The 27,435-nt window shown below is 42.7% G+C and overlaps 1 protein-coding gene across 2 annotated transcripts in view; it reads right to left on the bottom strand.

The window, feature by feature from the left end:
• The window catches only part of GPR107 (G protein-coupled receptor 107), a gene marked incomplete at its 3' end in the record, with an annotated part of 32,808 nt that extends 6,374 nt beyond the window's left edge, over nucleotides 1-26,434 (bottom strand). The window contains exons 1-18 of one of the 2 annotated variants that reach the window (XM_084219834.1): nucleotides 26,399-26,434; nucleotides 25,479-25,675; nucleotides 20,737-20,862; nucleotides 19,935-19,985; nucleotides 19,633-19,721; nucleotides 18,812-18,978; nucleotides 17,063-17,097; nucleotides 16,801-16,857; nucleotides 15,909-16,019; nucleotides 14,426-14,559; nucleotides 13,651-13,726; nucleotides 12,605-12,678; nucleotides 11,927-12,044; nucleotides 10,867-10,997; nucleotides 9,143-9,186; nucleotides 1,894-1,943; nucleotides 1,081-1,164; nucleotides 151-275 (exon numbers count right to left, since the gene is read on the bottom strand). In XM_084219834.1, the coding sequence (XP_084075960.1) occupies nucleotides 151-275; nucleotides 1,081-1,164; nucleotides 1,894-1,943; nucleotides 9,143-9,186; nucleotides 10,867-10,997; nucleotides 11,927-12,044; nucleotides 12,605-12,678; nucleotides 13,651-13,726; nucleotides 14,426-14,559; nucleotides 15,909-16,019; nucleotides 16,801-16,857; nucleotides 17,063-17,097; nucleotides 18,812-18,978; nucleotides 19,633-19,721; nucleotides 19,935-19,985; nucleotides 20,737-20,862; nucleotides 25,479-25,574 (1,568 nt within the window). In that variant the 5' untranslated portion in view covers nucleotides 25,575-25,675; nucleotides 26,399-26,434. Of the gene's footprint in view, nucleotides 1-146; nucleotides 276-1,080; nucleotides 1,165-1,893; nucleotides 1,944-9,142; nucleotides 9,187-10,866; nucleotides 10,998-11,926; nucleotides 12,045-12,604; nucleotides 12,679-13,650; nucleotides 13,727-14,425; nucleotides 14,560-15,908; nucleotides 16,020-16,800; nucleotides 16,858-17,062; nucleotides 17,098-18,811; nucleotides 18,979-19,632; nucleotides 19,722-19,934; nucleotides 19,986-20,736; nucleotides 20,863-25,478; nucleotides 25,676-26,398 lie in introns of those variants that run through there. The other variant, XM_084219835.1, reaches the window with a different exon arrangement.
• Nucleotides 26,435-27,435: the final 1,001 nt, after the last annotated feature.

Below are 27,435 nucleotides of genomic sequence, written 5' to 3'. Positions count from 1 at the left end.
ACACACCAATACAGACACCTCCTCTTTAAACGTGGGCAGATCCTCATCTTTGTCACAGAAGGATTTAGAGAGATTAAAGTAAACTGGCTTTAAACACTACTTTTCTCAAATCAAGTGAAGAGGTAAATCAAAGGGGAGAGGGGTTCTTACACAGCTTCCATCTCCAAGTCATCCTCATCATCTTGAGAGAGCTGTAGGTAAGGGTTGTCTGATGCTGGACGGAACTTGTACCCAGTGAGGACAAAGAACACCAGTGTGGCCATTTCATCCAGCAGCTGCAAGTGAAAACATGAGATGGAGATTGAGGTGCTCAGTCCTGCTATGCTCTGTGGTCACAAAACATTGCTCCTCATTCATAAGGTTCAAGGTTTAATGGCCAAAAGGCCTGGGCCACAGTAAAAATAAAATAATTCCTGTCTGGTTGTCATTAATCCCAGGCTAAAGGCTGTCAAATCCTTTGTTCTTTCAGTTTTCCCTGTCACTTTAAATAGAGTTACAGTTCTATCCAACTCTCCAGAGCTTTCAAAGAACTATGGCAAGACTTGGCTTTTAAATGGTGGGGGGAGGAATCATCCCTACGTTGCTTAGTTTTTCCAACAGTTAATGTATTCCAAGGACTCCCTGCACAGTCACTTGGATTATGTGTTAAGAAACCAAGTATTTAGAAGTCCATAGGCAAAAGAAGCCTGTAGATGGAAGAGCAAAGCCTATTTCCCTGGCTCCCTCAGGCTTCAATTACATAGAGCAAACCAGACTAATTTTTTCTCCTTTGTATGTTCTTGATTAATTTCCTTCAGACATTTTTAAATTGAAAGATTGAAAATCAATAATGCAATTACTTTCAGACATCTCATGTATAATCCAGCAGCCTTGCTGGACAAACATAAAACCAAGAATATATTCTTTCACCTTAAGCACATCAGTGATAAAAGCAAGAGGAGGCAGGGTACTGCACTGTGCTTTGAGATGTTTTAGTACAACATGAGGAACATTTTATGGAATTTTGTTGTGCAGCTATATTTAAAGAATAATAGAGAAAAACATCAAGAAATTGATGTATTTTCCTTTGCTGGCAAATACCTGGTACAGCCATTTCCACTGGAATGGAACAGCAATCTTTATGAGAATTGCAATGATCCGTGTGAAGTAAATGTAACACACAATCTGGGAAGGAAAAGGAGAAAGCATGAGAACAATAGCACCGTCCTTATAGAACCTTCTTACCCCAGAGAAATAGCTCAAGCAATTCCCAGACAACTCATTATGTCAGACCAGCCTTATGCTCCTCAATAAACATGGAAGATATAGGCTGAGGGCTCTCCTGCTTGTTGAACATCCAATAACTCAAACTATTGGTAACATACTCAAGTTACAGCAGGAAATTCTTTAAGTATTACAATTTCATAGAATTTCAAGAATCACAACTGTAATTTATTACTCTTGCCACTTATGAGAGCCTGAAATGAGGCCGTTGGAAATCATTAAGAAGCCTGTGTTCTCCTGGGAAACGTACTCATGGCTCCCACTGACTTAATCAGGAACTGCACACATGCATCTCCAGGCACCATTTGGTCCCAAGTTTAATTTTTAGCAAGTTTACAGTATGTTATTCAAGCCCATCAATTCAACTGGCAGCTCAAGCTGTCTCCAGAGGAAATCAGGAAGCATTACAAATAGCTGGAATTTAAAGAGAGACAGAAGGATACAACCATTAGGAGAAAAAAGGAAGTTGCTTTTAGGATTGCAAGCCAGTTGACCAAGATGCCAAAGCACAGCAGTGCCAAGAGCCTCTACCACATGCACCAGATGCAGTAGTCTCCAACAAGTATTCCATCAAAAGCTTTGAACAGCTTCCAAGTTCCCCACATGCATGTGTGCAGGTGTTTGACTTACCATGACATAGTAATGTCTGAAGAGCTTCAGCTTTGCTAGGTTAATGGCAGCTATCAAGAGAACACAAAAATCCATCAGACAATTGTTAACATGAGAGAATTTCTTTTGGTGCCTGTCTGCAGGGTAGGCAAGCGGTCAAAAGCAGGACTCAGGTAATCCCAGGCCAGAAGGATTTGTACTGAGGAGTGCCAGCCTGGCACATCCACATACAGGATAACTCCCAGGCTGGGGGGAATTCACTCTTAAGAAGGGAACTGAGATTGCTTTTGCATTAAATTTTATATGCACATACTTCTTAACAGAACCTTCCTCTGCCTTTGTACAGCCAACTACTGTCACTCTCTCCTGACAGAAGGGCCATTCCACCTGACACTGCCTCCTAGAAAATTCCTGTCTTTTCTAGAGCCCTCCCTGACCTGTTCTATGCCTACAGCTGAGCTGAGAAACTTGCAGGTAATCACAGCTCTGGGAACCACTGCACCTTGCTGAACAGCAGCCCAAGCACTTGCAAACCTAATCAAGGTGCTCTGTCATGGCTCGGGCACAACTCACAAGTGAGACAGGAAATCATCCTGAGCAGTTCCCCAAACGTGCCAGCCCAGGCCCCGGGCAAAGCTGCAGTATTGCACACATCACATCAGCCGGAGAGCACAGAGCACTCGTGTGAACCAGCTGAGGTCAACAACAGATGGAGCAGCTGTCAGCTCTGCTCTGAGAGTCAGCTTTTAGATGTGCAGCAGGATTACAAACACAGGCCACTGATGCTTTTGTGACAACATGAGAGGCAGAGAGTCCAAGATCTGTTGACAGCATACAGAGATGCAGTTCAGAGCCAATGAAGATGAGCTGCCAGTTAAAAAATACTGCTACATATTTACTGGTATTCCCTCCAAGTCCTCATAATGTATTTATCAGATGTGGAAGTGCAATACATCGAGCTGAAGTTCACCTGCACCCCCTCACAGAACGCACCCACTGCAATGATTTATAAAAGGCTGCATATATTTGCATGTAAGGTCTTCCAGGTTCACAAGACAGCAAAATACAGTATTTCAGATGAGGGAGAGGAGAGCTAATAGCTCCCTAAGAAATGCTTCACCTCCTCTGACAAAAACAAAGCAGCTTTTCTTATGCAAAGGAAGTGTCAAATGCACCACTGCAAATAAATTCCTGTAGGTTCCCACTACAGAAACTACAGTGAAGACAGCCAGCATTCTGTTATAAAACTACTTTTATAATCTAATGATCAAGAGTCCTTTTCCAGTTTACCTTTAGTGTTCCTGGGGTACTACTGAAAGCTACAAACACCTCAAGCCAGATACAAACCCTCCTCCAGCAGACACAGTCTAAGAGCAGCAACCTGACCAACACAAGGCATGAACTGACTGATGATCTGAAGTTAAAAGCTTTTCCTAACAGAGTTGGTGAAAGATGAAAGCATGTAAATATGCATGATAAGTGCAGTGAATTGTGAAACAGGACAGCAGTATTGTCCTATTTAAAGAAGAGCTGCATTAAGTGTGACCATGAAGATCTTGTGATTTCCCACACACTGTTTTGCACACAGAAGGATCTATTTTGAACTCAACACATCCAACTTCAAGAACTGCCACCAGTTGGTGCACTGACAGGCCAGGAGAATTACCAGGCTTTGTAGTTGAAGGAACACCAACTCAACAGCTGTGATTCAAACTGCCAGTCTATCAGTGCTTCAGTGCTTTACAGTTAACACCAGTGAGCTGGGGAGTCATTTCTGCTGGATTCATGCACTGCATAGGATGAAAGGACAGCAAAGCCAAAGATGTGACTGCCAAATGAAGAGCCATAATTCCACCTCTCCCAGCACAGCTCAACATCTCAGCTATTCATCACGATAATCAATAGCAGAGAGTCATAAATTGGTATATTCACATATTCAGAATGTCTGAGCATGGGAAGGAAGGGCAAAGAGAGGAAAAAAAGACAGCCACCACCAAGGAGAAAGGCTAAGGAAGCACCTGAGGAAGCTGACTTGCTCTCCTCAACTGCAGCAATATTTCTCTCCACTATCAGATACGTAAGTCAGCATTAATGCACGTCTACAAAATTCTGCCAGGTTTTTTCATTTAAACAACTCAAAGTTACAGGACACACTGTTCTGGAGAAAAATCTAAAATCATCATTGCTTGGCATCAGCAGCTTGTGAATTGCTTCTTCACAGGCTGAATGTGCTCCAAGCAGTATTATTTGAGTCTTGCTATCACGGACACTCCAAGATTTCTGTTCACCTCAGCCTGGCAGCCCAGACAGCAACAGCAGCATTTACAAGGAGCAAGGCTCAGCCAGCAGCTGTCACTTACAACTTGAATCACTTGCAACCCAAACCTGTAAGGCTGTGATAACACAGCAGCAATCACAGCATGCAGTAAAGGTTGGGTAAATTTATATTTTGAGTATGATAACCATTCTGCAAAGGACAGTACTTAACTGCAGAGAAGGGGAAAAAAAATTTAAAAAAAAGAGACCTTCCACCAAAGGTTTTAGAAATTAATTCATGCTCTTTCAAACAGTAATTAGAAAGATAAAAGTCATCTTCCACAGAAGATTTATAGCATCTATACCTTGCTTCACTCAGTTTTCCCTCTCTATCACCATCTACTTCAACAGCTTGTGCCTGCAATAGCCTGATCTGCATCGATCAAAACAGAGCACACCAGTGTTTTGATAAGCAGTCTCTTTTTGAGATTGTCCCCATACTAATTTCCAATGTTGAGACTGTTTATAAGATGGAAAAAAGCTGGACCATCCACTTGCACATCACACAATAGCCTTTTGATGAATAGATCCGACCTTTTCAGTATATGTATGTAATAACAATCACAGGACTGCAGCTGAGGGTGCAGGGAGCTTGAGCCCAGACAATACAATCCATAAAGAAAAACCATAATGCAGCCAGGGAACATGCTCAAGGTACAGCTGAGAGTATTTCTTCAATGCTTTGCTCACCCTACTCACGCTGATGCATTTGAGATGTGATTTGTGCCATTATCAAACTGTAACTGGAAGCTTTCTGCTCTCCCCCAATGATGCAGCACATGTAGATCTAACCCTTGAAAAATCAGTTCTGAGATGTGTGGCTCTACAGCCTGAGCTCTCTGCTTAAAAGCATTCCTGTACTAGAAAGAAGAGGTCAGACAGATACAGCAAGGCTCAGTGTCACCAAGAAGGTGGCACAGACTTGTTAATCTTGAATGTCCTGAACCACATCAGCCATTTGGCACAAAATGGCTGATGAAAGTCCAGGGTCAGATGAAAGTCCAAAGTACAGTATATAAGCACTGTATCTCCAGCACAGAGCTGCCACATCAACCCTGGACAGCTCTCTGGGGCACCTGGAAGTGGTGCTGAGCCCAGCCAAGCACGGGCTGCTCCGCTCCACACAAGACCAGGCTTTTTGTTCACAGCATTTTCATGGCACAGCAGAAGGAAGACACTGAATACTGCAAATGGTTTTTCCTGACATGGGGGCAAGCACAAAAGCATTAATCATCATTTGCCCACTGCACAGAGCACAGGGAATGAATGATGCCTGGGAGCAACAGGCTGCCATGTATTTCCCATAATTCTGCTGCCAACTCTAACTGCAGTGCTCAAGGAAAACAGCAACCCATGATCCGACTGTGCTGTGTCACATCTCTCATCACAAACACACAGGTACCAGCAGAACAAACTGCTTTCCAACCCCATTCCTTCCTCAAACAATACAGGATGTGATCACAAGGGTGTGCTATGAGACTTGAGAGGTCCAGTGGCCAAAAACTCAGAGTTTCAAACAAAAATGATGTATAAATTATATATATACTCCCTCTCTTTCCTCGAGATGCCTGTAAACAAGGTGGTGGCAGTTGAGAAGCTTTGCAGGCTGAACAATTCTAGGTCAGTTTGTAAGGCTGATTTCCTTAAATCTGCAAGACATTTGCAATGCAGATCTACAAATGGACAGGGAGTAAAGGCTCCCACCTGAAAGAGATATAGTGACAGATCAAAGGTGTAGCTAAGCACTTGCTTAAGTCTGAAGGTGGCGATTTTAAAAGGGGAGGAAAAGAGATTCTAAAAATGGGATGTTTACGCCCACTCCTGTGCAAGATAAGAAGCCTGTGTAGGTCAGATATACTGCTTTAAAGATCACCTTCAAGGGAAAAAAGCAAACAACCAGGCAGCTCAAACTCAGCCATAGCACTGTGCCCTGCCTACTCTTCACTAGCAATCCATAGCATCTGGGTATGTAAGGTCTCCCTGGATAATTATGGCTTTAGACCTATTTCTCCAGCTTTCCCACTTTGCTTTTAAAATATCTAATCTAGTTTAAATGACTATTAGCTAGTGACTCCAAACCAGTGCCTCTTATAACAGGCTTTTTTGCATGTTGCTAAAACAAAGGCCTATGGCAAACCCAGACTGGTAAATCCAAATCTGCCTCATTCCTAATCCAATCACACTCCAGTCATGGCTGCCACTTGACCCAGGGGACTGCTACCTAATAAACAGGTGGAGAAGCAGCTGGAAGAGAGCATGACAGTCAGGAAACACCACCAGGATACTGAGCCATAAAGTCCTGGAATTGTTAGTCCTAAGAGATGCAAGGAAGAAAAAATAATTTTCCTTAGGTCTTTGTCATCAGCAAGGACGTCACCAGAAGACTCAGTGCCAGGAAAAACAGCTATTGAATGTGTAGTATGTCATGCCCCAATACATCCCATAAGTTAATGAAGTCTGTGTGAGAGAAGAGGGAAAGCAGCCCTTGACTAGACAAATCCAGCAGGCCAGAGGCAGCCCAGCTATCAGTGTCTGCACACAATCCAGCCAGCTCTAACCATGGGACACTGAAACTGCATAATGAGAAGATCCAGTAATTTTACTACTTCAGGAAAAAACTGCCTTTAACTGCAGAGGAAAAAAATGCCTGTGATTTAATAGTAAGCATTGGTTCTATCTTTTATTCCCATGAGAAGCTGAGACATGGAGCAGCCCCTCTGAAGAACAGGGGCTCCAAAGGAAGATTCCAGAGCACGTGGTTGTAGTGAAGATAACTCATTGATAAGCCTAACATGAATGATTTCACTTTTTTACAGTGCAACCAAATCACTTTTGATTTTCTCAACCAGACACACTAGCAGCATGACAGCACTAGGTAACATTCTGCTTCTGGCATCAGTTTGCCATTCATTTGCTCCCCGTGGGCTCTTATCAACAGCCTCTAAATAGTCCAACCAGATTTTATTTCACAAGTGAGTCCCAGCACTGCAGCCACAATCTGCTCTCAGCCTGTGCAATGTTTTCTCTGAAAATCTATTCCTTAGCTATTCTTTTATTATCAGTGTAGCATAACATAGTTGCTAAGTCCCCCTGAATACACAGTTACTGAACTTGCAGGATCTGCACAACCAGATGGCAACACCAGCAGGTAAAGCTGGGAACAGCAGTAGGTGAAATTCAGCATAAAGAGCATCATCACCCATGGAGAACAACACAAACAAAGGACTAAAACAGACCTTAAGTGCTACTGTGCATAGCATTGACTAGCTGTAAAGACACAGCCAGTCCCTCTCAAATTAATATTTCTTTCCCTCCACATATTTAACACACCACAGTGCATCCTATAGAACAGCCTGGATTTCCTCAGATCTGGATTTCACCTGGTACGAGGGACAGTGGATAGGCTGAGCCACTGGACATCCCTGCTATGGCCACCTCACTTTTCTCCTCAGCACGTCTGAGGTTTATCAAACTCCACAGCACCATCTTGTGATAACAACCAAAGTAGGTACAGGGAGATCACATGGGGCCACACAGATCTGAAGGGTTTCTGTCTTAATTACATGCATTAATTGCTGTGTGCTCACCACCAGGACAGACAGATCCATGGCCACTCAGCTAAGAACCAGGCCTGACATGTGAAGTCCTTGGTTCAGAAGAAAGACTGCTTCAAGGAAATCTGAACTTATCAGGACTTTTTAAGGGTAAGAGCATAAATACTCCAGAACATATGTTCAGTGGATAAGGTAAAACAAATCCATCAGTAAATGTCACAGAACCCAAGTGAATGCACTGATAAGAAAGTTACCAATAACATTTATATTACACGTTGATAACTGACCTTTTTAACATTTGTTTCTATTAGAAATTAGTAATTTTCTACCATTAGGTTGGGGGGGATGGTTAACTTGTAGATTTGTTGTTTGGTGGCTTTTTTAACAGCTTGGAACATCAAGAAAGCATGCTAGGCTCATCACAAGTATTGTTTAAATTTAACACATGACAGATAATGAACTCATCTGTGGTCTGTAGAGAACTAAGTTCAGTACCCAGCCTTACATTTCACCTACAATCAGCAGTGAAGTGCAGAAGTGTCTGTGAAAGCCAAGGAAAAGGCTGGAAGAACTATCCAGACCTGGCTACAGAATTCCAGAAAGGAGAGCCAAGAGCTGAAGGATGGGACTGAAGTTACAAGGCTGCTGCCAACAAATGACCTTCTACAGATGAAGCTTTGAAGAGTAAACCACAGAATGACAGAAGATGGAAAAGGCTGCCTGCTTCCAAGGAAGCCAGTGCTGTGCTCCACAGTTTGTATCCAAGGACCCAATCCAGCAGAAATGAGCAGATAAGGCAGGAAAAGCACATTCTACAGCAGCCACGTTTGGCTGTTCCATCCATCAGCTCCTTTTCAGTGCTACAGTAAACATAACTCCACTTTCCCCAGGCAGTCCTTGGAGCTGCTGTACAAACATGGACAAGTCAGGAACTGTGCTATATTGAATGCCAAGTTATGTTTTGTTTCATTATGAGGTTTATTTCCCTCTATTCTGTCAGGAATACATTTCTGCAGAAATTGAAATAAGTGGGTCTATTTGGGCTAATAGTCAGCCATTCTGGAATTCATTTCTAGTTCTGTTTCTGAACACTCAAGTGAGGAAAAAATGGCAAATCTGTCAAGATGATTTGCTCTAGATGTCATGTCTAGCTTGAGCACTGAGAGCTGTGCAAGGAGTAGAGAATGGGCTATACACTGCAGCTCTGATAATTAAAGCAATACAGGAAAAAGATCATTTTCCAAAAGTTATTCCCATGAGCCCACTGAGGAAAAGCAGAGGGGAACTAATACAGTGTAGATGTATAGCCTTAGTTTGGTTTTTACACCAGCATCATATGTTGGAAATTCTGGCATTATAACATGCAGTATAAAACAGGAGAAAGAATACAGATTACTTGCCTTTCCCATCTGTTGCTGAAGCCTCTTGCAAATGTCTTATTGACCTGAAAAATAAAGAATAGATTATTGGTAAGTTTTACACTGTCTTTTCACAGCAGTTCTCTGGATCACTGACAAGTTTTGTTAGCTCTTTATGGCTGGAGTATGCTCATAATTAACTGTGCTTTAGCACTGCACACACTTCACCCCCATGCCCCCAGCTCAGGCAGTCAGCTCAAGCACCTCTATTTCCTTGGGATTAAGAAAGCAGATTGCTAAAACCTACTTCAGCCTACAGAAGGCTTTGTGGGAGGGAGGGAGCAGAGTGAGAAACTGGGGCATTTTCCAGCATAATGCTTTCCACTTGTACAATTAAGCTGAGCTATTCTTCAAAGTACTGCCAAGCATTTGGCATCTTACTGCTCTTTTAAGGTCTTTTCATTTAAATAGTTGATTACAGCTTACATATCTACATAGGCAACTTATGTAACAGAAACTACCCTGCAGGAATGTAAATTCAGGGGCCAAGTCTTAGTCACCTTGCTCACATGAGTCATCCCACCAGCTGCAGTGACACTATCCAGAGGAAAAAGGGGCAGGATTTTATGTCAGGGGCTTCACTGCCAGTTTTTGTTGGCACCATGGCAATGCAGGAACACTGGTTGCACACCATAAACAGTCACAATTTTTCAGATACGATTCCTTTATAGAAATAAGTTTTGAACCAACACCTCACTAGGTTGGGCATACAGATCCCAGCATTAGGTAGCAAGAACTGCAGAAGTCACCTTTATCATAGGAGATTGAGTCCCTCTGCAATTGAAGTTATCCCTCAGCTTTGATTTACCATTGCCAAATGCTCCTCAACCTCAGAGCTGAAGCATTTTGACTGGAGCAAGGGGAAGGACAAGTGGGCAGAGCAAATTTCTTGGAAGAGATCTCCCAGCCTTGGCAGAAGGCCACCAGGAGTGTGCAGGGAAGAGAAGGCCAGCTGACACCCACCTTAAAACTCAAGAGTTACACTCTAGAGTGATGACATGCTACCAGACATTTATATAATCTGCATTTCAGAAAAAAATCATGGAGATACTGCAGAAAAAGAGGAATATTCTGTGTTTATTAACCAAGGAGCCAGAAACTCCTTGATATCCTCCTTTAAACCCAGCTGTTTATCCAATTAAGACAAAACGCATTTAGAAGATAAATGTTCTGGCTAACTGGCAAGCAGCAACAATAGTGTTTATCTGAATTATCTGTGTTTTGGTTGAGTTTTATATAACCAACATTATTCCCTGCCAAATAGAGTGGAAGGAAGGGCGGGGAAATGCTCCCTGTGGGATTATTTCTTATAAACAGTCAAATAAACATGCAGCTACTCTGCTTGAAGGCAGCCCTGATCTTAAACAACACTACTGTTTTGAAATTTAGCAGTCAAGTATCTAATCTCAGTCAGTGAAGTCAAATCCCATTTTTCAATTTAGAGAGTCAACACTTCTGCATAATTCCAAGTCTCAAAAGCACCTACAGCCTGCACAGTATTGGCCACTTTTAAACTGCCACCCACCTTCCCTTATCCCCACTCCAACGTTCCCAAAAGGAGAATCTTCCACAGCACTAGACTGAAATGTTAAGGCTGATATCAAAGTTAACAGAATGCTTGACTCCACAGGACCACAGAGCTCTTCTGCTTTGGCAGAGCTGTCAATGCCCTTTAGTTCACGTGTTTTTCACATCCAGCAACTCACCATACCACTGGGAACAGGATGGCTCCACAGCACAGCAAGTCCACCAGGAAAAGGATTTCTTTCCACAGTCCATACTCAGTTGTCCCCTCCTCTGTTGACTCTATGATAATGTAGGCCACGTTTGCCAGTACCTACACAACAAGACAAGGTTATGGTTTAGAAACTGCCCAAGGAGCCACTACAGGTGGCTGGCAATTCAGCAAAAGCCCAGCCAGTACCATCAGTAATTTTTCTGCAGCTCTACATCCAAAAGTCACATGTTCAGCAGCATCTTCAGAAGATTTACAGAAAGACAACTGATGGGAACTTATTCCTGCTGACATTCAGAAAGTAGTTCTTTTGTTATATACTGTGCTTAATCTACTGCATCAGTTGAGATAAAAAGGAGCAAAATTTACTTATTGAAACACAGACACAGGACTGTGTGGCACATACAGCCAAAAGTGAAAATACATAATTCTAAATTAAGCCAGTAATTCAGACTGGTCATTGACCATCTTTTGTACTCCACACCTGAGCTCTGTAAGAGCCTCAAACACTAATTATATATACTTCTGGTAAGGGCTAGCATCTGGAAAGGCAGAAAATCTCTTCTACGTACAACAACAAACAAAAGTGCTGTTCTTCTATGTACTTCAGTTCCTCAAGTAGGAGACCAGCACTGAGCACTCTGAACCACTAGGAATGTTTCCCTCAGACCCAAAAGACCTACAAGTCTTGTTTTTTCCATTTTTTTATTTCATTAAGACATTCAACAAGCATTTCAGCAGTGACAACTTTAATTCAATTCCTCTACTTATTCAGCACTGTTTTCTAGCCCAAGTTTTGTTACACTCCTTTATAGCCTGTTTTCATTTGCTGAAAATGATCATTATTATCTCATGCTCAATATGGGAGAAAAACTGGGAGAAGTACAGTATCTTCTGGACTAGGAAACAGCCATACAAGCAGGCTCATACAAGCAAGAACTACATGGTACTGTGTGAAGGTTTCACAGCCTTTTCCAGCTTGCACAAGCTCTCCCATAAGACAGGAAGTATGAGCACAGCTCAGTCCTCACCTGAAGTGGGATGACAATCATGAAAATTTTTTTGTCTTTATCTGACAGGATGTGTTTAATGAAAGCCCAGCCTGTGCCAATGAGGGCAATAGTGATGAATAGAAGAGCTCCCTTCAATCTGGAAGAGAAACAGACACTGCATGAGAGACTATTTTATTTTATCACACTTCCTCTTCTGCCCAGGTTTCTCCCACTGCCAATAAAGCCACAAACCCAAACAAATGCTTCCCTATCCATAATTTTGGCAAGCACTTATCCATCCCACAATACTGGAGCAGATGTACTTGCTACAACTCTGCATCACAGAGCAATATTAGGCTTCATTCACAATATATACAATCTTTTCCTGGGGGAGTCATCCATTCACCATTGTGAACAGCAGCAAATACTGACAGCTGTATCCACTTACCATTCACACCAGGAGCAAATGAGATACTTGAATATTAGTGTGAACAAAGAAAAGTAAAGCATTTGTTATCCTTTTACTCCTCCACCCACAGAAGTGCCAATTCTCTGCAGCTGCCCTCTGTAAGTGGAGCTTTCCCCTTCATACAGGGCTGATTGCTGAGTCTTTGGTACTGTGGTCTGCATGAGAACAAAGATTTCCCACTATGTACAGGAGGGAGCCAGCCCCAGTGGCAATTTAAATCTATCACATCAATCTTCTGACATACTTACAGGTGAGTGATGTAATAAACAACAGCCCAGCCCTCGATGGGGAATCCCTGAGAAGAGATGTAGTGATAGTCGATCTGGAAACAGAAAACACAGCACTTTACAAGCTGCTTTTGACACCCCACCCTCTGAAAACAGGTCTGCTCCACATCCACTGCCACTTTCACTTCCCAGTCAGTGTGTACAAACCCAGCTCTGTCACATTCAGAGAGCACTTCCTCCCAACACATTCTACTTTTGTTTAGCAACAATGAGATCATTTCCATTTGCTCTATTTCCTAAGTGCTAGTGGATGTATCTTGTACAATCTACATCCTTCCCACACAACTCCCCTGCTTAACTACAGTGAAACAACTGCAATTGGAATCTATTTTTTCATTCATTTTTTTCAGGTTCAGTTGTTTTAGGTGACTATAGGCTTGCTAGTTTCATTTTCATTGGAAGCCAGATTCACTTCATTAGAATCCAAAAATATTTGGAGCAGGTATAACACCATGGGCATGAAGGTGAAGATCATGGCTGGCACAAACACTGAAGGATTAAATGCTTGCCATTACCTCTGTTCATGAGATATATTTCCAGTGGAATGTCAATACAATTCAACAGAGACATTATCTATGGAAAGTCTCAGAGCTGATAAGCTGAGGTCTGTTGCCATACACCATAATACCTCCTTGCTTTTGAATTTTACAAACAAGGTTTTAATTTATTAATATTTACTGCAAGTTCTGGAGCTGAAGCAGCAGCACAGCCCAAGCTTTCAGGCCCATTGCAGATGGCCAAACATTAAAATTTGTGGAATTCACTCAACCCCCAACCTTTGCTGCTTCAACACTTCAGGCCATGGTCTCAATTGTATTTAAAGTCAGAATTTGCTGATGAAAAACACTTCCACCAAAGAGCTGTAGTTCAGCTCTAATGCTTCAGTATTAAGACCAGCTCTCCCTCCCACTGTGCTCTCTCCAAAGCAGATTTCCCTAACAACATGTCCTGCATTCCATGTTTCCACTTCCTAGCTGAAAAACTTCAGGCAGAGATGTTGCACGCACCGCGTGGAAGACCAAGGACAATGATTTGGTGAAAGGAAGGGCTGCCATAAGCCAGTGGATCTTGAAGACATCATTTCTGGGAAGAAAAAGAAAAAGAAGGAAGAGCATTATTCAAAAGCCAGCAGTAAAAATTTCAGTTTCCAAGGATATTTCTTTAAAACCTGTCAGTGTCAAGCAGTTGCTTCCAGGCTGAGCTGACCATCAAAAAGATTCCCCTTAATGCTGCAGTCCAAGTTTCTGCCACACCCTGAGCAATATTTCAACTTCATGTTCTAAACCCCTGATTTTTACTGCTTGGGATAATTGAAATTATTAACTAATAAGAATATCCCATATATATATATAAATATTTATCTCTTAACTGTTATAAAATTTGCTAAACATAATTCAAACCATAATCAAGATATTTATGGCTACCTACTGCCATAATTTGTCATTTCCCAAATGAAGTAAAGCGATAAATTTTTTCTTGCTATTAATTTTTGAAGTCTTCTCCTTTTGACATCAACTACAGGAACTTCATATCTACTTTTTGCCACAATATGTACACTAGCTGAAGAAATTTCAACATAGGATTTGGGAATTTTAGAAAGACAGTCTGCAACAACAAAACTGACTGAAGCTGTTTTCAAATATAAACTATGAATATTAAGCATACAAATCTGAGCCAGATTTGGAGTTTGAGGTGATCAAATCTGACTGTGAATTGTAAGAAGAGGAATGAAAAATAAAAAGCCAAACAAGGTAGATCCCTTGTCACAGACACTGAACTTACCTGCGTTTACGAAGTATGTGGATCCATACAGTCCCAGACAGGAAAAAGAAGAGTGCCATGGAAATGTAAAGTTTTGGCAGTGGGATTTCACCTGCTGAGAGGTAGCTTTCAGGATTCTTTTCCGTAACATCTATCTGAATATTAAAGGTGTGTTACGTGTACAGTTGAAAAAAATATAATTTTGTTAAAGCACTGAGTTAACAATTACATTTTGCAATCAAATTCACTCATTTAACATGAGCTTTTCTGACGGGGTGACTTATGAGTCTCAGAGAAAATAACCAAAACCTACTCTTCATCCTTAAGAACCTCAAAACATTTTGCAAAATTATTTCCACCAGAATAACCCCCTTGAAAAACAATGCTTCAGTTATGAAACATAATTCAGGAAGGTCATTTTCCCAAAGAATAGCTCTTCTCTCTAGCAAACGTCACAATTTGCCCACCTTTGATTCAGAAACAATATCTACAATGGGCTGCCACCCTGTTTTCCTGTGACTGAGAAAACAGAAGCATTATTTAGCATTCTATTTATGCCCCCAAGTGGCTTAGTCATATGTGCTAGGACTTCAATAAAATCATGCATCCAGTCTGGTCTGAAGCACTGAAGCTGTCCTGCATCTCTAAGTACACCCCAGCAGATCAATCATCCACATTTTGTTCTCTTTCCAATTGCTACAGTGGGTCAAAGTGACCCAGACAGCAATTTATGAAAGCTAGTCTTCTAAATCTGTAACTTAGAAGCAGCTCTGAAGTAGTCTGAGTCAAGATAGGGCTGCTAAGTTTAATCACCTCCATGTTCCCTTGCAATAGCATTAACACAAACACATAAAAAACAGTTCAGGAATTGATGTGGCTGAGGTAGTTCAGTCAGTGAGGAGATTCATACCAGACCAGCTCATTATACACCAGCATCAGCACAAGAAAGGGAAAAAAGGGAAAGCTCAAGCTCTGATAGCAACCAAAACCACATAGAAACAAACCCCTGTACGTCAAAAGAGATGAGGCATTTGCTAGAACATATTGCCTTTAGGATGTGTATCTAACACCATGAAAACACATCTTTAATTAAGTCAGAAAAAGCAAAAACACTGAATTCAAATACCAACAATTTGCATTGCAGCAACAGCCTTAATATCTGCATTCATGTAAGAGAAAAGTGACTTTTGAGTGCAGCAAAACCCAAGCAGCTGATGCAGCTCCCATCTCGTTACAGCATCAGGTCACAACTGTGTAGACTGAACCCAGCCCACATTCAGCCTTCAGATTTTCAGGCATTTCTGCAAAAACAGTATTTTAATTATTTTTACAGTAGTCCCTTCTTTCAGAAATGCCACTGCAGAGACTGGCACACAACCCTGAATCACTTCCCACCCCATAGGTGCACTCATGTGCAGCGTGTGCCTGGTTACAAGCTGGAGCTGGAAGCTGGATGTTGCAGTCTAAGCTAACAAGTTAATTATCCTTTAGAAGCCATACTCACATCAAGACTAAACAGCAGCTGATCATTAGCTGGCCCTTTCTTGCCAACACACTTATGGAAATACAGGCTGTAGAGACCTTCTTGTTTATCCGAGCTGATGTTAAAAAAGAACTGAAAATAAGGAATAGAGAAGTCAGCATTCTTCTCATTCACAACAGGGTTGCCCTGGTAGGAAGTCATCTCTACTGAAGCATGAAAGAAGTCATTTGAGGTCAGTTGGTTCCCTTCAGCAGACTGTTCTGAGGATAGCAGCACATCTGGAAGTTTCAACAGAACTCCAGATGCAAAATCATTGCACCTATCTAGGACTATGCACTCTGGTAATCCAGGCCTGTTAAGTGTCAGTGCTTAACTCGGCTCACCACAGAGAAAAGATAACCCAAAATATAATATATTTGACATGGCAAAGCATAAAATTTTTATTATACCTGCCCTGCAGCTTTTCTGTTCCTCCCCCAACTATGCAAATTGTGATAGCTCTGGAAATGAGATCTGTGTCAGATAACAGAATTTCCAATGTGTTTGTAGTAACCAACCATCACAAGTGAACCAGGGTGTTCAAACAAAGCATTAATCTGGCTTCATACAGAGGATCTTCCCCTTGAGTCATCAGTCAGGTCACAGCTATTTGTTATCAGCAATCTGCACTACTATCACAGTAAACTTTAATATGCTGAGGCTCACAGACTATGATATTTAGAACAGCATCACAACAAAGCCAATTTAAAAGCAGCTCCCACAACTTATAAAGAAAGATTTCCATCATTGATGCTTAGCTCAATAAATTTTCAGGCAAACTCCTGCTATCAGAAAGACATCAATATCCTAGACCTTCACTTTTCCAAAGTAGGACAGTGAAGGAACTGAGTTTAGACACTGGCAGACACCCTACCTGAAACGAAAAAGTTCCTTGGACATGGCGTACAGGATGTTCTTGTTCTACCATGCTCTGGGAAAAGGGAAAGAGACCTTTAGAGTTTCTTAAGCAGGTAGCTAAAACATTTGGCTATGTCAACCAGATAATAAAATTTGCATTCTGTATATTTACAGTGGAGGCTGAGAACAATAGCAAATACTCTCCACTTTTCTGCTATGATTCTACTGGAATATCCCCCCAGGGTCTTTGTGAAAGAGAGCTCTAGACAGTTTCTTACCTGGGAGGATGTTGTACTTCGTTTGGGCTTCTTATCTAGAGATAAAAGTATTAAAGGTACATTTAGTGTTTGCATTTAACATCCTCAGAAACCACCACGTTGTCAATACCTTACTCACACCTTCCTACACTTGCCTGCGTGGCAGTTTCCCAGCTAATCATTGACAGAGATGCTTCCCCAGTCTCTCCTTACTCTCAGAGGACTCCTCCCACAGCCACCATTCATTCTGAATGCATCCTCAAATGCCAGGATTTGATTCCCTATTCTTACACCTCCTACAAAAGTCTACCCTAGAAATCTTTCCAACCTCTCTGGTGAGAGTGACCAGAGGCAGGTGACCTAAACCAGATGCAAACTACAGCTCTTTTTATGTTATGACTGAGTACTGTTAATCTCACTGACAAATCTCAATCTGAGCATTAATATGGCCTGACAAACATATGGAAATCCTAATTTCCATATGAGGAAGGAATAAATTCACAGCTTTCCACTAAGCTGCCAGTAAAAATACAAACAAACAAAACACAAAAGCTGCCAGGTCAGCATTTCCTCTGAACCTGAGGTGACAGGAGCCTTCAGTAGAGCAGCATGTCAAGTTCACATGTCAAGTTTCACCCTACTCCTATAAGAAGCTTTTCAAACATTAGGTCATCCATTTCTACCAGGAAGCAAAAGTTCAAGACTTGAGCTTTGCTTTTGGCTCCCACACCTCAGTGCACTGTCCACCAAATGCTACACTTTTTACACCAGAGAAAGCAAAACTATAGCTGTCAGATCCATTCCCTCCAGTGCCATGCACCCTTGGTTCTTGACTTGTTACAACAGCTGTCCAAGCTTTTGAATGGTATCAAAGCTGGTGAATGTGACAGGCCAAGACAGACTCAGACTACTCAAGATCAGACTGCTCAGCAGTCTGATCTGAAGTCTAAACCTGCCAGGAAGGGATAACATGAGCTAATCCCATTAGGGCTGAGATTATAAAATTATTTTGTCTGCTGGTCTGGAAGCCAGACAAAGGCTTGTGACTCCTAGAAAGATTACTGGGACAATTACTCCTCCCTCCCCATCGTTTCTAAGTGATAGGAGTTCAACTCTTTAGACAGACACAGACTCATAGAAATGTTGGCTGGAAAGGAGTCCTGAAGACAAATCCAACTTCTGACTCAAAGCACAGCCGGTGTCAACTGTATCATGTTGGCCCTGGTTTTACCTTGCCAAGCATTTAAAATCACAAAATATGGAGACTGGATTGCACAAATGATCTGCTACAATACTGGAATACCTATTTAGGAAAGAAATCTTATTTATTTTACTTATTTTCTGTCCTAACATCCCATCTGAGATATCCAAGACTTCATAAAGGGAAACAGACATTGTGTACCACTACTAAAATTGCTTGAAATCATTGTCCTCCTAACTTTTCTTGAACTAGTTGTTGGTGGCCATAAAATTCCCCCTTTAGCCTTCTTTTTGCCAGACAAAAGACAACCAAGTTGTTAACCCGTCCTCAGAGGCACTGAAGGTCTCCAACACTCATTGTCTCTCTGATGGAGCAACAGGACTGGTGAACACAAATCACTGAGCAGGAGACTCCAGCCCCACAGGCAGCTCTGTGCACAGGTTTACACAGGATGTACATTAAGTTCTTGTCCCAGAGGACCCCAGAATGTGACCACAACTCAGTGCTGGATGCATAACAATGAGGAATCAGTAGTGAGAGCACTCACAGGTCAGGTTTAGCTGGCTTACCTTTGCCACCCGTATTTTCACTGGACTTTGGAGGATTTTTATCAGAACCACTGTTCAGCTCAGAAGTTTTTAGCAGCTTGGTATTTAAGGCAGTACCATTTTCCTCAGACACAAATAAAATTTTAGGTAACAAAGAAGCAGCTTCTGCAGAGAAACGTACTTTCACGCTAAAGAAACAAAGAGGTTTTATTACAAAATGAAAGTAAACCAACATTTTTAAAGAGGCTGTCACAGCCACATACCCAATAAAGGAAAATCAACTTGTCTTGACTTGTTTTTGTACTACAAAGAACAGGCAAGAACCAGATCATGAGTCACAGCAGAACTGATCAGTGTGGGAAAAGTCACACTCTACCTCTACATGAAATACAAGAGCAGATGAAGAAAATTAAATTTCTTCAGCTTTGGTAATCAGAGTCTCGCTAGAAACCACGTTACCAGACATGAGCTCTTGCAAAAGGAAGCAATGCAGACTTGAAGGTACTTCCATAATGAAAGATAATTCAAGACAAACAATAAAATTCAATACTGAGTGCAAAAGTGACTTAAGACATCAAAGCTCATTCAGCACAATTAAGGTAGGTTGTTTTTGCCTGCTGTCCCTTTGCCCCTTCAATGTGCAGGAAGAATTCTTGGACCATTTTATACTGCAGATGTTTTACTTTTACACTCACCTCCTCTCAACTGTCATGTAACCCCTTAAAAAAAAAACAACCTACATGCACAAAAGCTTTCCAAGCCCCTAAAAAAAAAATCTCAAGTGTGACATTATCTTCAACTGAAGAAGTAACTTTAAAATGTCTTGTACACTCTTTACTCACACTTCATGTCGGATGTCCAGAAGTAAAATTACAACAGAGACATCTGGCTCTGGAGTCTTCTTCAAGATACAATAATCCACTTCTTCATCCTGGTAACATGAACAAAACAGCTCTGAAGTGCCCTCTGGACATGCTCCCCTCCAGGTAGAGGTTACCATTCTCAGTCCAGCAAGTTGTAAATCCATCCTGCCCATGTCTAAAGTCCCCCCACCTTTGTTCTTATTTCTTCCAGCCATCCCCAGAGTCAGGTAGACTATGAGATGTCCCAACTTAGAAAGCAAGCTTACTTCCCTTACTCTTACCAGGTAAGTGGAGAAACCATCATTCCTTGTTCGATCCAAGCTGAACCCCACCTAGGAGACAATTGAGAAGAATCTGTCAAATCGAAGCCAAACCACTACTGAAAGTGTCAAAAATACTGCTTTCTAAACAAGTTAACCTACATTTAAGGTGAAATTCAGATATTTTGTCATCACCAAATCAGGCCGAAAAATACATTCAAATGTAACAAACTCATCCATGTCCACCAAGAAAAAAAAAATCATGATTCAAACCCAAATTAGATCTGGAGTACCTTCTGTCTCTGAGAATTTTAACTTATTTCAGTATTATTCCACATGTTTTTGCTTGACAAAAACATTTAATATTTTTATAATGAAGAAGTGAAACTGTGCTGCAGAGGAAGAGTTCAGATATGTTATCTAATCTCTATTAAAACCACTAATATAATGTGCTATATCTCGTGTAATATTAGAGTTGTGTTATAAATAAGACTCTCAGTGTTCTGGAAACCCTCTGACACAATAATCACAAGCTGAATTGCAAAGTAACATGACACTGTGAAAAAACTCATCAGAGGACTGTTAGGAAATTGATGTTCAATGTAAGTTATAGATGTGTGCACTGAGTGCAGCAGAGGATCCAACAAGTTAAAGTTTCATCCTTACAGCAGAATGGAGAGTGCTCAGGGATAAGTCTCAATACACAGATCCTCATCACTGGCTCATGCTGGGAAGCAAAGCCAACCAGCATCATGAGTTTGGATTTGACACCTCAGACAAGTGAAGGGCAATTTCACAGGAGGCTTCATAGGAAGGAACTCACTGATAAACTGTCCATGTCATCAGGGCTTGGTTCTGGATTCAGGGAAAGGTTGCTGACATTCACTCTCATGTAACCATCCTTGAAGAAACCAAAGGTATTCAGGTGCACTTTCTGCCTCACATCATCCTGTTATAAAGGAAAACAAGTTTACAAACACATGCAGAGTCATCTACTGCAGCAAAGGGGAAGCAGGGTGAGTGACACTTGAATATTCATGCAAAATATGTAATTATGCAAACAGCAAATTTCTTTAGGATACCTTCAGATGTAACCAACTATTTCACTGGAATGGACCAACTTTTCCAATACCCTGAACAGCAAGAACTTTTAAAAGACATATTTCTGCTTACTGACTTGCTGTGCTACCAGAAAATATCCAAGCAAAATTCTGGAAGAATTTAAACATCTGGCATACTGATTAAACAGCATACAGCAAAATCCCCCAAAGTGACTGCAGACACATCAAGACAGCTATTGTTTGAATTGTGGCAACTGTCATTGCCACAGACTGAAGAGGAAATAGACTTTGGGGATCTTAGCTAACTGAGAGCTGGGGTTTGGCCAAGTGTTTAGCAACTGCATTGTCACCACCTCAGATCATCTGTGTTAGGCAGGATCAGTGTTTGGACAGGTAAACATTAATACACTGGAAAACTATGGGTGAAAACAAAGTTTTATATACAATCCCACACCTCCAAATGATTTTTGGCATAAAATAAATACAAAATAAAAAGAGAATAAATACCAAAACCAGGATTATTTGGGTTAGTTTCTCTAGCAGGAAAAATGGAATTCCTTCCTCTGCTCCCAGTTTAGCTGAAGGATAATGTCCTTCCTCTCAGTCTGACAAGGAAACCATAGCAATTGATATTTTCTCATGCCCTGCTCAGCTTATAAAGGTTCAAGTACAGGGAGATTTTTTTTTTTTTTTTATTAAAAAGGAGGCCACGAAGGACCTCTCATGAAAAGTAGCTGACGTCACACACAGCTGCCACATCAGATGACAAAAGGTCACATCCAATGTCTGCAGCTGGTCTCTCAAATCTACTGGGTCATTAATTGGAAGAAAAGCAGAAACAAGGCAACAGAAATCAAAAAGAAAATTTAAATTGGAATTTCAAACATTTGACAAGTTGGCAATAAAGAAAAATTAAAATATGTTTCTTCCTCCTGCTTCTTCTAGGAAAAGATAATCAGATTGCAGAATTCTCTAAAAAGAGAAGTCAGCTGCTAAAGGCACACTGTTCTGGAAACAGTCCTGGAAGACTGAGCTATGAACTGTACAAGTACAAAAAGTTCTTTCCCTCCCTCCACCCCAGTATTGATTTTGACGCCTCTGCACAAAACGTTCCTGACTCGTAAACATCCCTCACTGTAACAGCAGGACACTCATCCTGACACAGCTAACCTGTAATCCAGCTGTAATTAGATCACCCTAATAGAATCAAGTTAACCTGGCAAATAACCAGATGGTTCTCTTGATGCTCAGAAGAGGAAAAAAACGTTAAGTGCCACAGGGCTTGCAGCAGATGCTGGGTTTAACAGAGTTTTGGAGCTTTGCTGTCTGCAGGTTCTGGGTCATGGAAGGTGCCTGAAACAGGAGCCCCCCAGTTCCTCTAACACTGCACTCCATGAAACCTCCCAGCCAGCAAAGAAAATCCATCCTGGCTCTTCACAGGGCACATCAGATGTATATAACCCCAAATGGACAGAGAAGAATTTGGGTGACTGAGGGGGACACGGTGCCATCCAGACACAAGGTTTTGTACCTTGCAAACGGGACTAGAGGCAGCTGCTCAATTCAGAGCACTTGCAAGAGCTCCTCAGCTCAGCTGAAGTGATTTACTCTGCTAATTTACTGATATGCTCCCCACCACCAGCAGATGATTAATATACAACACACACCACTTTCCTCCCTGGCTTTATCTCAGCTTTGAGTGCTTAGAGTTTACAGATTTAGTTCACAAATCCTTCAGCTTTACATGATCCCACACACACACACTGTCACCAGTTGCCACCAAGCAACAGCAAGAGCATCCATTGCTCCACAAATTGACAGCCTAAAGACATTGGCTTACTAATGGGGTTGAAAGAATCCAGCTTTCATTTATAATCACTCAACTACTGACTTCAGAAATATTTAAGTTTACAACAAAGGTGTGAACCCATACAAGTGAATGCTTCAGCATCCAAGTTGTTATTACACACATTAATTTAATTTAAATAGGATGCGTTTAAAATTAAGCCTGCCCTACTGAGAAGAGATGATCTGGTACCTCATCACTAACAGCTTACAGTCAAACCAATACCCAAAGTCCTCAAGCTTGTTTCCATAAAAATCCTCCCCAGTTCTTCCACTCCTGTAGGATCAAAAGTGATCTTGCAATATTTGAGTGAGGTTACAGGGAAGTGGAATCTGCTCAGAATGTGCAGAAAAATATTCTCCACCATTTTACCCTAAACCTAATGGGTATCACACGGTCAGTGCAGTGAAAGTTCCATTAGAGACTGTGACCCTTCCCTGGAAAGAATCTTCTTATTGGTGTGAGATCAACAGGAAGGCTTATATTTTGTGTAAGACTGAGTGAATTATTGTGAGGTATTTTCAGCCTGAGCTATTGAAGTCTGAAACATATCAACACTAAAAGGCCACAGGTATTTACAAGCAACCACTGAAAACCAGCATCTTCTCTATAATTCCATGTCTGACAAAGGCTTTGTTTTGGTCAAGGGAAACATTTCAACTGCAGCTACTTCCGGAATCCTCTGAAAATTGTTTCTGTTGGTCTTCTATAACTTCCAATTTTTGGTTTGTTTGGTTTTTTTTGGTAGGTGGTAGGTTTTGTTAGTTGAGGTGTTTTGGGTTTTTTTAGATTTCTCATTAAACTAATCAAGCTGATAACAATTGCTGCTAAGGAGGAGCTTCTCTGGCAAGGTCAGTCTAACAGCAAAATTCAAGCAAATAATTTCTCTACTGCAAAAAAACCCACTATTTTGTACACTTTTATAAAGATAAAATGTTATTTTTAGAACTGGAAACTGCTCAGACTGTGGCTTGTTTTTCTGACAACAAAAAAGCTTCACATTGGCACAGTAATTAGAAAGATACAAAAATGAAGCTATTCTGAATTAAGGAATAACAGCTTGTTTGAGGAAATTTAATATCAAACACTCCCACAAAACTGTGGCCTTTAGCTTGGCTCAGTGTCAATGCACACTTGCAAGCAAAGCAGGAGCCACTGGCAAGAACACCAGACAGGAGCTTTCATTGTGAAAGGACTCAGTTGTTGGAGTCTGATGTTTACATAAAGGCTGTAAAGCAGGGGATGAAGGAGGAAGGGAGAGACTGCTCTAACAATGAAGCTGTTTATAAAGCAGGTGGGCAGAGGCATTAACTCACTGCTACTTCTAACAGCAAGTTTGTGCTGCAATTTGCACAAAACACCTGCAAAACCAAACCCATGCCCCACTCCGAGAGGAAAAAAAAAAACCAAACAGGATTCAGTAATGTATCCAGGCACTCCCCAACAGGGACTAAAGGCCACAATGTTTGCTGCTGAGAACATTTGCTTGAGGCAAGTTGGGAAGTTTTCTACTCAAGGATAAAGAATTACCCCAGGAGAAATCCTTCAGCGCTCAACTGTTTGTCACAAATTCCTCAAAACAATGAAGCAACCAGCACAAGCCCCCTAATTAACTGCTTCAGGAAAAAGTTTACTTGTCCTGCAGTACAACAATATTGATGTGGTTGCACTTTAAACAACAACATACTTGTGGGAAATTCTCCAAACTAAGACATGAACATCTCCAGCAGTCATTGTATCCCAAAGGCTGCAAAGTCTTGGATTCTCCCTCAACTCCTACAACAGCACAGCAATGCAGGACCCGGTCATTTACCACTTTATTATCTCTTCTAATGCTTCTACTGGCAGAACATTCCATGCTGCTGACAACCAAACCAAAATTTAAATGCTGAAGACTGAGAGAGCTTTCCATGAGCTCTACAGAAGCGTTCAGAGGCATCACCCCAGTGCAGAGCCCGTCTGTCCCGCAGCTGTGCGGCGGCTCAGGCACAGCACAACGGGCAGAGCACACCCTCACCCTGACCTCCAGCATTCCCCATCAACACCCTGAACAACGAGCTCTTCCCAAATACAGTCACAGCCTAACACATCGCTCCTTCAAAGCGCACCAACACAGAAAGCTGCCAGCATCAGTTCCCTCAGCCTCTAGCCATGCCTTGGCTAGGGCAAAGCAGCTGCAGCCAAACACCCTTCGGAGCGACCGGGCACTGCAGAAAAGGAAACTCAACCAAAATCCACTTTCAGAAACCTCTCCTTCAGCCCACGCTCGGCCCTCTCTTATCACATCGCTTTTAACGGAAGGTGAAGCAGCTGCACCTTCGCACTCCTGCGGTTCTGGGGCCCCTCACACGCTTTACCCGCGACTCAAACAGGCGGCCAAGGAAAAGCGGGACGGGACTTGGGGGGCGCGGGCAGAGGGAGCGGGAGGATGACGGCAAAAGCAGAACAAGGCGGGCCCCGGGCGGGCTGAGGCGCAGGGGGAGAGCTCAGAGAGAAGCGAAGAGAAAGAAGGTTCGGGGCACGCAGCAGAACGAAGAGAGAGACGTGGGGAGACCAATCCCGGCCCGCGGGAGATGCGCGGAGCCGGTCCGGCCTCACCGCTCCCCTCAGGGCACCCGGGGGCCGAGCCAGCGGGGCCGGGGGCGGCGCAGACCTTACTTTGAGGGTGAGGTGATGGACGCGGGCGCGGGCCGGGCCCGCGCGGAGCAGCAGCAGCAGCAGCCCCAGCACGGCCCCAGCGCCGCGGGCCGCCATCTTTGTTCCAGCGTCAGCGTCCCCCGCGCGCCACTTCCGGGTCAGGCGAGTCACGTGTCGGGCGGGGCGAGTCACGTGACCGCGGTGGGCGGGGCCGGGTCCTGTCAGGGAGTCATGGAGGGGTTGCGGATGGGGGGAGCTGAGGGTTCCGCTAGTGCCACCCCCTGCCCGGGCAGGGACACCTCCCGCTACGACAGGGGGCCCCAAAACCCGTCCAACCCGGCCGGGAACGCTTCCCGGGGAGCAGCCTCGCCTTCTCTGAGCGACGTGTGCCAAAGCCTCACCACCCTCCCAGGGAAGAATTTCCTCCCAATATTCAGCCTGAATTTCCCCCTCTTTCAGTTTGAACCCGCTCCCCTGTGCCCTGTCGATACAGTTCCTGCCGAAGAGTCCCCCTCCGGCTTCTGTAGCCCCTTGAGATCCTGGCAGGCACTGTGAGGTGTCCCCACAGCCTTCTCCAGGCTGAGCACCCCCATCTCCCTCAGCCTTTCCCCATGGGGAAGGCTCTTCCCGCCCTTTTTTGTCCCCCTGAGGCCCTGCTGGGCGCTGCTGCGTTGCCCCTGCCCACAGGCTGCTCCCCACGATGCCCCCCAGGCCGGATCAGCCCCTCAATGAGGCTGGGCAGCCCCCAGGCCCTGTGCTGGGTCCCTCCCCAGCCCTGGGACCCCCTTGGCACAGGGGTCCCCCCTGGGTGCTGGGTCCCCCCATGGCCGTGGGGCTCAGAGGGGGACACTGGTCAAAAAGAATCCCCTGAGCCTCCCTCAGCCCAGCATCTGTGGGGTGACACCAAAAAAAAACCCCCAAAAGACTGAAGCTCTTCCTACCTCAGCCCTGCAGCATCGTCCACAGGGAGATGTGGGATGGTTGTTTACAGGGAGGGGTGAAGTGGTTGTTTCCAGCTCAGCCGTGGATCTACCAGCAAGTTCCAGCTTCTTCCTGGGAGCTATGGCAACAGCAGACGTCTGAACATCAGGTAGTCCAAACAACAGGAAAATTGCTTTTCTATTTAAAGCCGGGGTTAAAGTATTGATTTTGAATATGGCCAGAAAAATATGTAACAAACAAAGGGATTTCTGCTGCTTTACAGGATTAGTTTTGCACCTATTTAAAATATTTTGCACCTATTTAAACTAGTACCTGTAGTCACATTTACAAATAAAATAAAATGAAGATTGGGCCTGGTTTCCATGACTTGTTGCTCAAAATTAGAGTAACAGAAGAAGCAAAGTGAACATTAATAGAGGCAATTAAAATGGCTTTTTGGTTGGCACATTGCTAAAGAAAAAAAAAATTGGAAGACTATGCAATGGGAAGCCATCAATGTCAGTAAATCTAATTTTCAGTGAGGACCCTTGTGCTTTCAGCTCCCAAAACTCAGATATTCTGATTTTCCCTTTCAGGTTGTGGAGTTACAGCTTACAAGTTGTCTAGAGACAGATAAAGAACTGGACTGGACCAGGCAAGTGAGGGTGAAAAGGGAGAGAAAAATCAATGGCCTTGACCTTTATTTTATCAAGATTTTGTAGTATGTCCCATCTTTATTTAGAGAAATGATTCAGATGTTCCTGTACATTTTTTCTCACAATTTCCTCCTTGTATATTCTTAGGTGAAAAAACAAACATAGAAATTTCACTAACAGCCAAAGAAACCTGGACTGGTACCAGGAAATATCTGGAAGCATGAAAAAAAAAAAAAAAAATCTGTTTTTCTACTAACGTTCTTTCTCTGGGCAGTACGTATGTGTGCCACTAGATGTCCTGGCAGCATCAGCCCTTGCACAGAGCTGCAAAAACCCACGGACCGACAAACATCTGATGATTTATTCTAAGAAACTCCGGTTAGATATTTTCTTGGAATTTG

This window comes from Fringilla coelebs (genome assembly GCF_963513975.1).
Source record: "Fringilla coelebs genome assembly, chromosome: 21".
NCBI lineage: Eukaryota > Metazoa > Chordata > Aves > Passeriformes > Fringillidae > Fringilla > Fringilla coelebs.
Note: the sequence above shows the minus strand (reverse complement) of the source record. Positions and strands in the feature narration are given on the sequence as shown.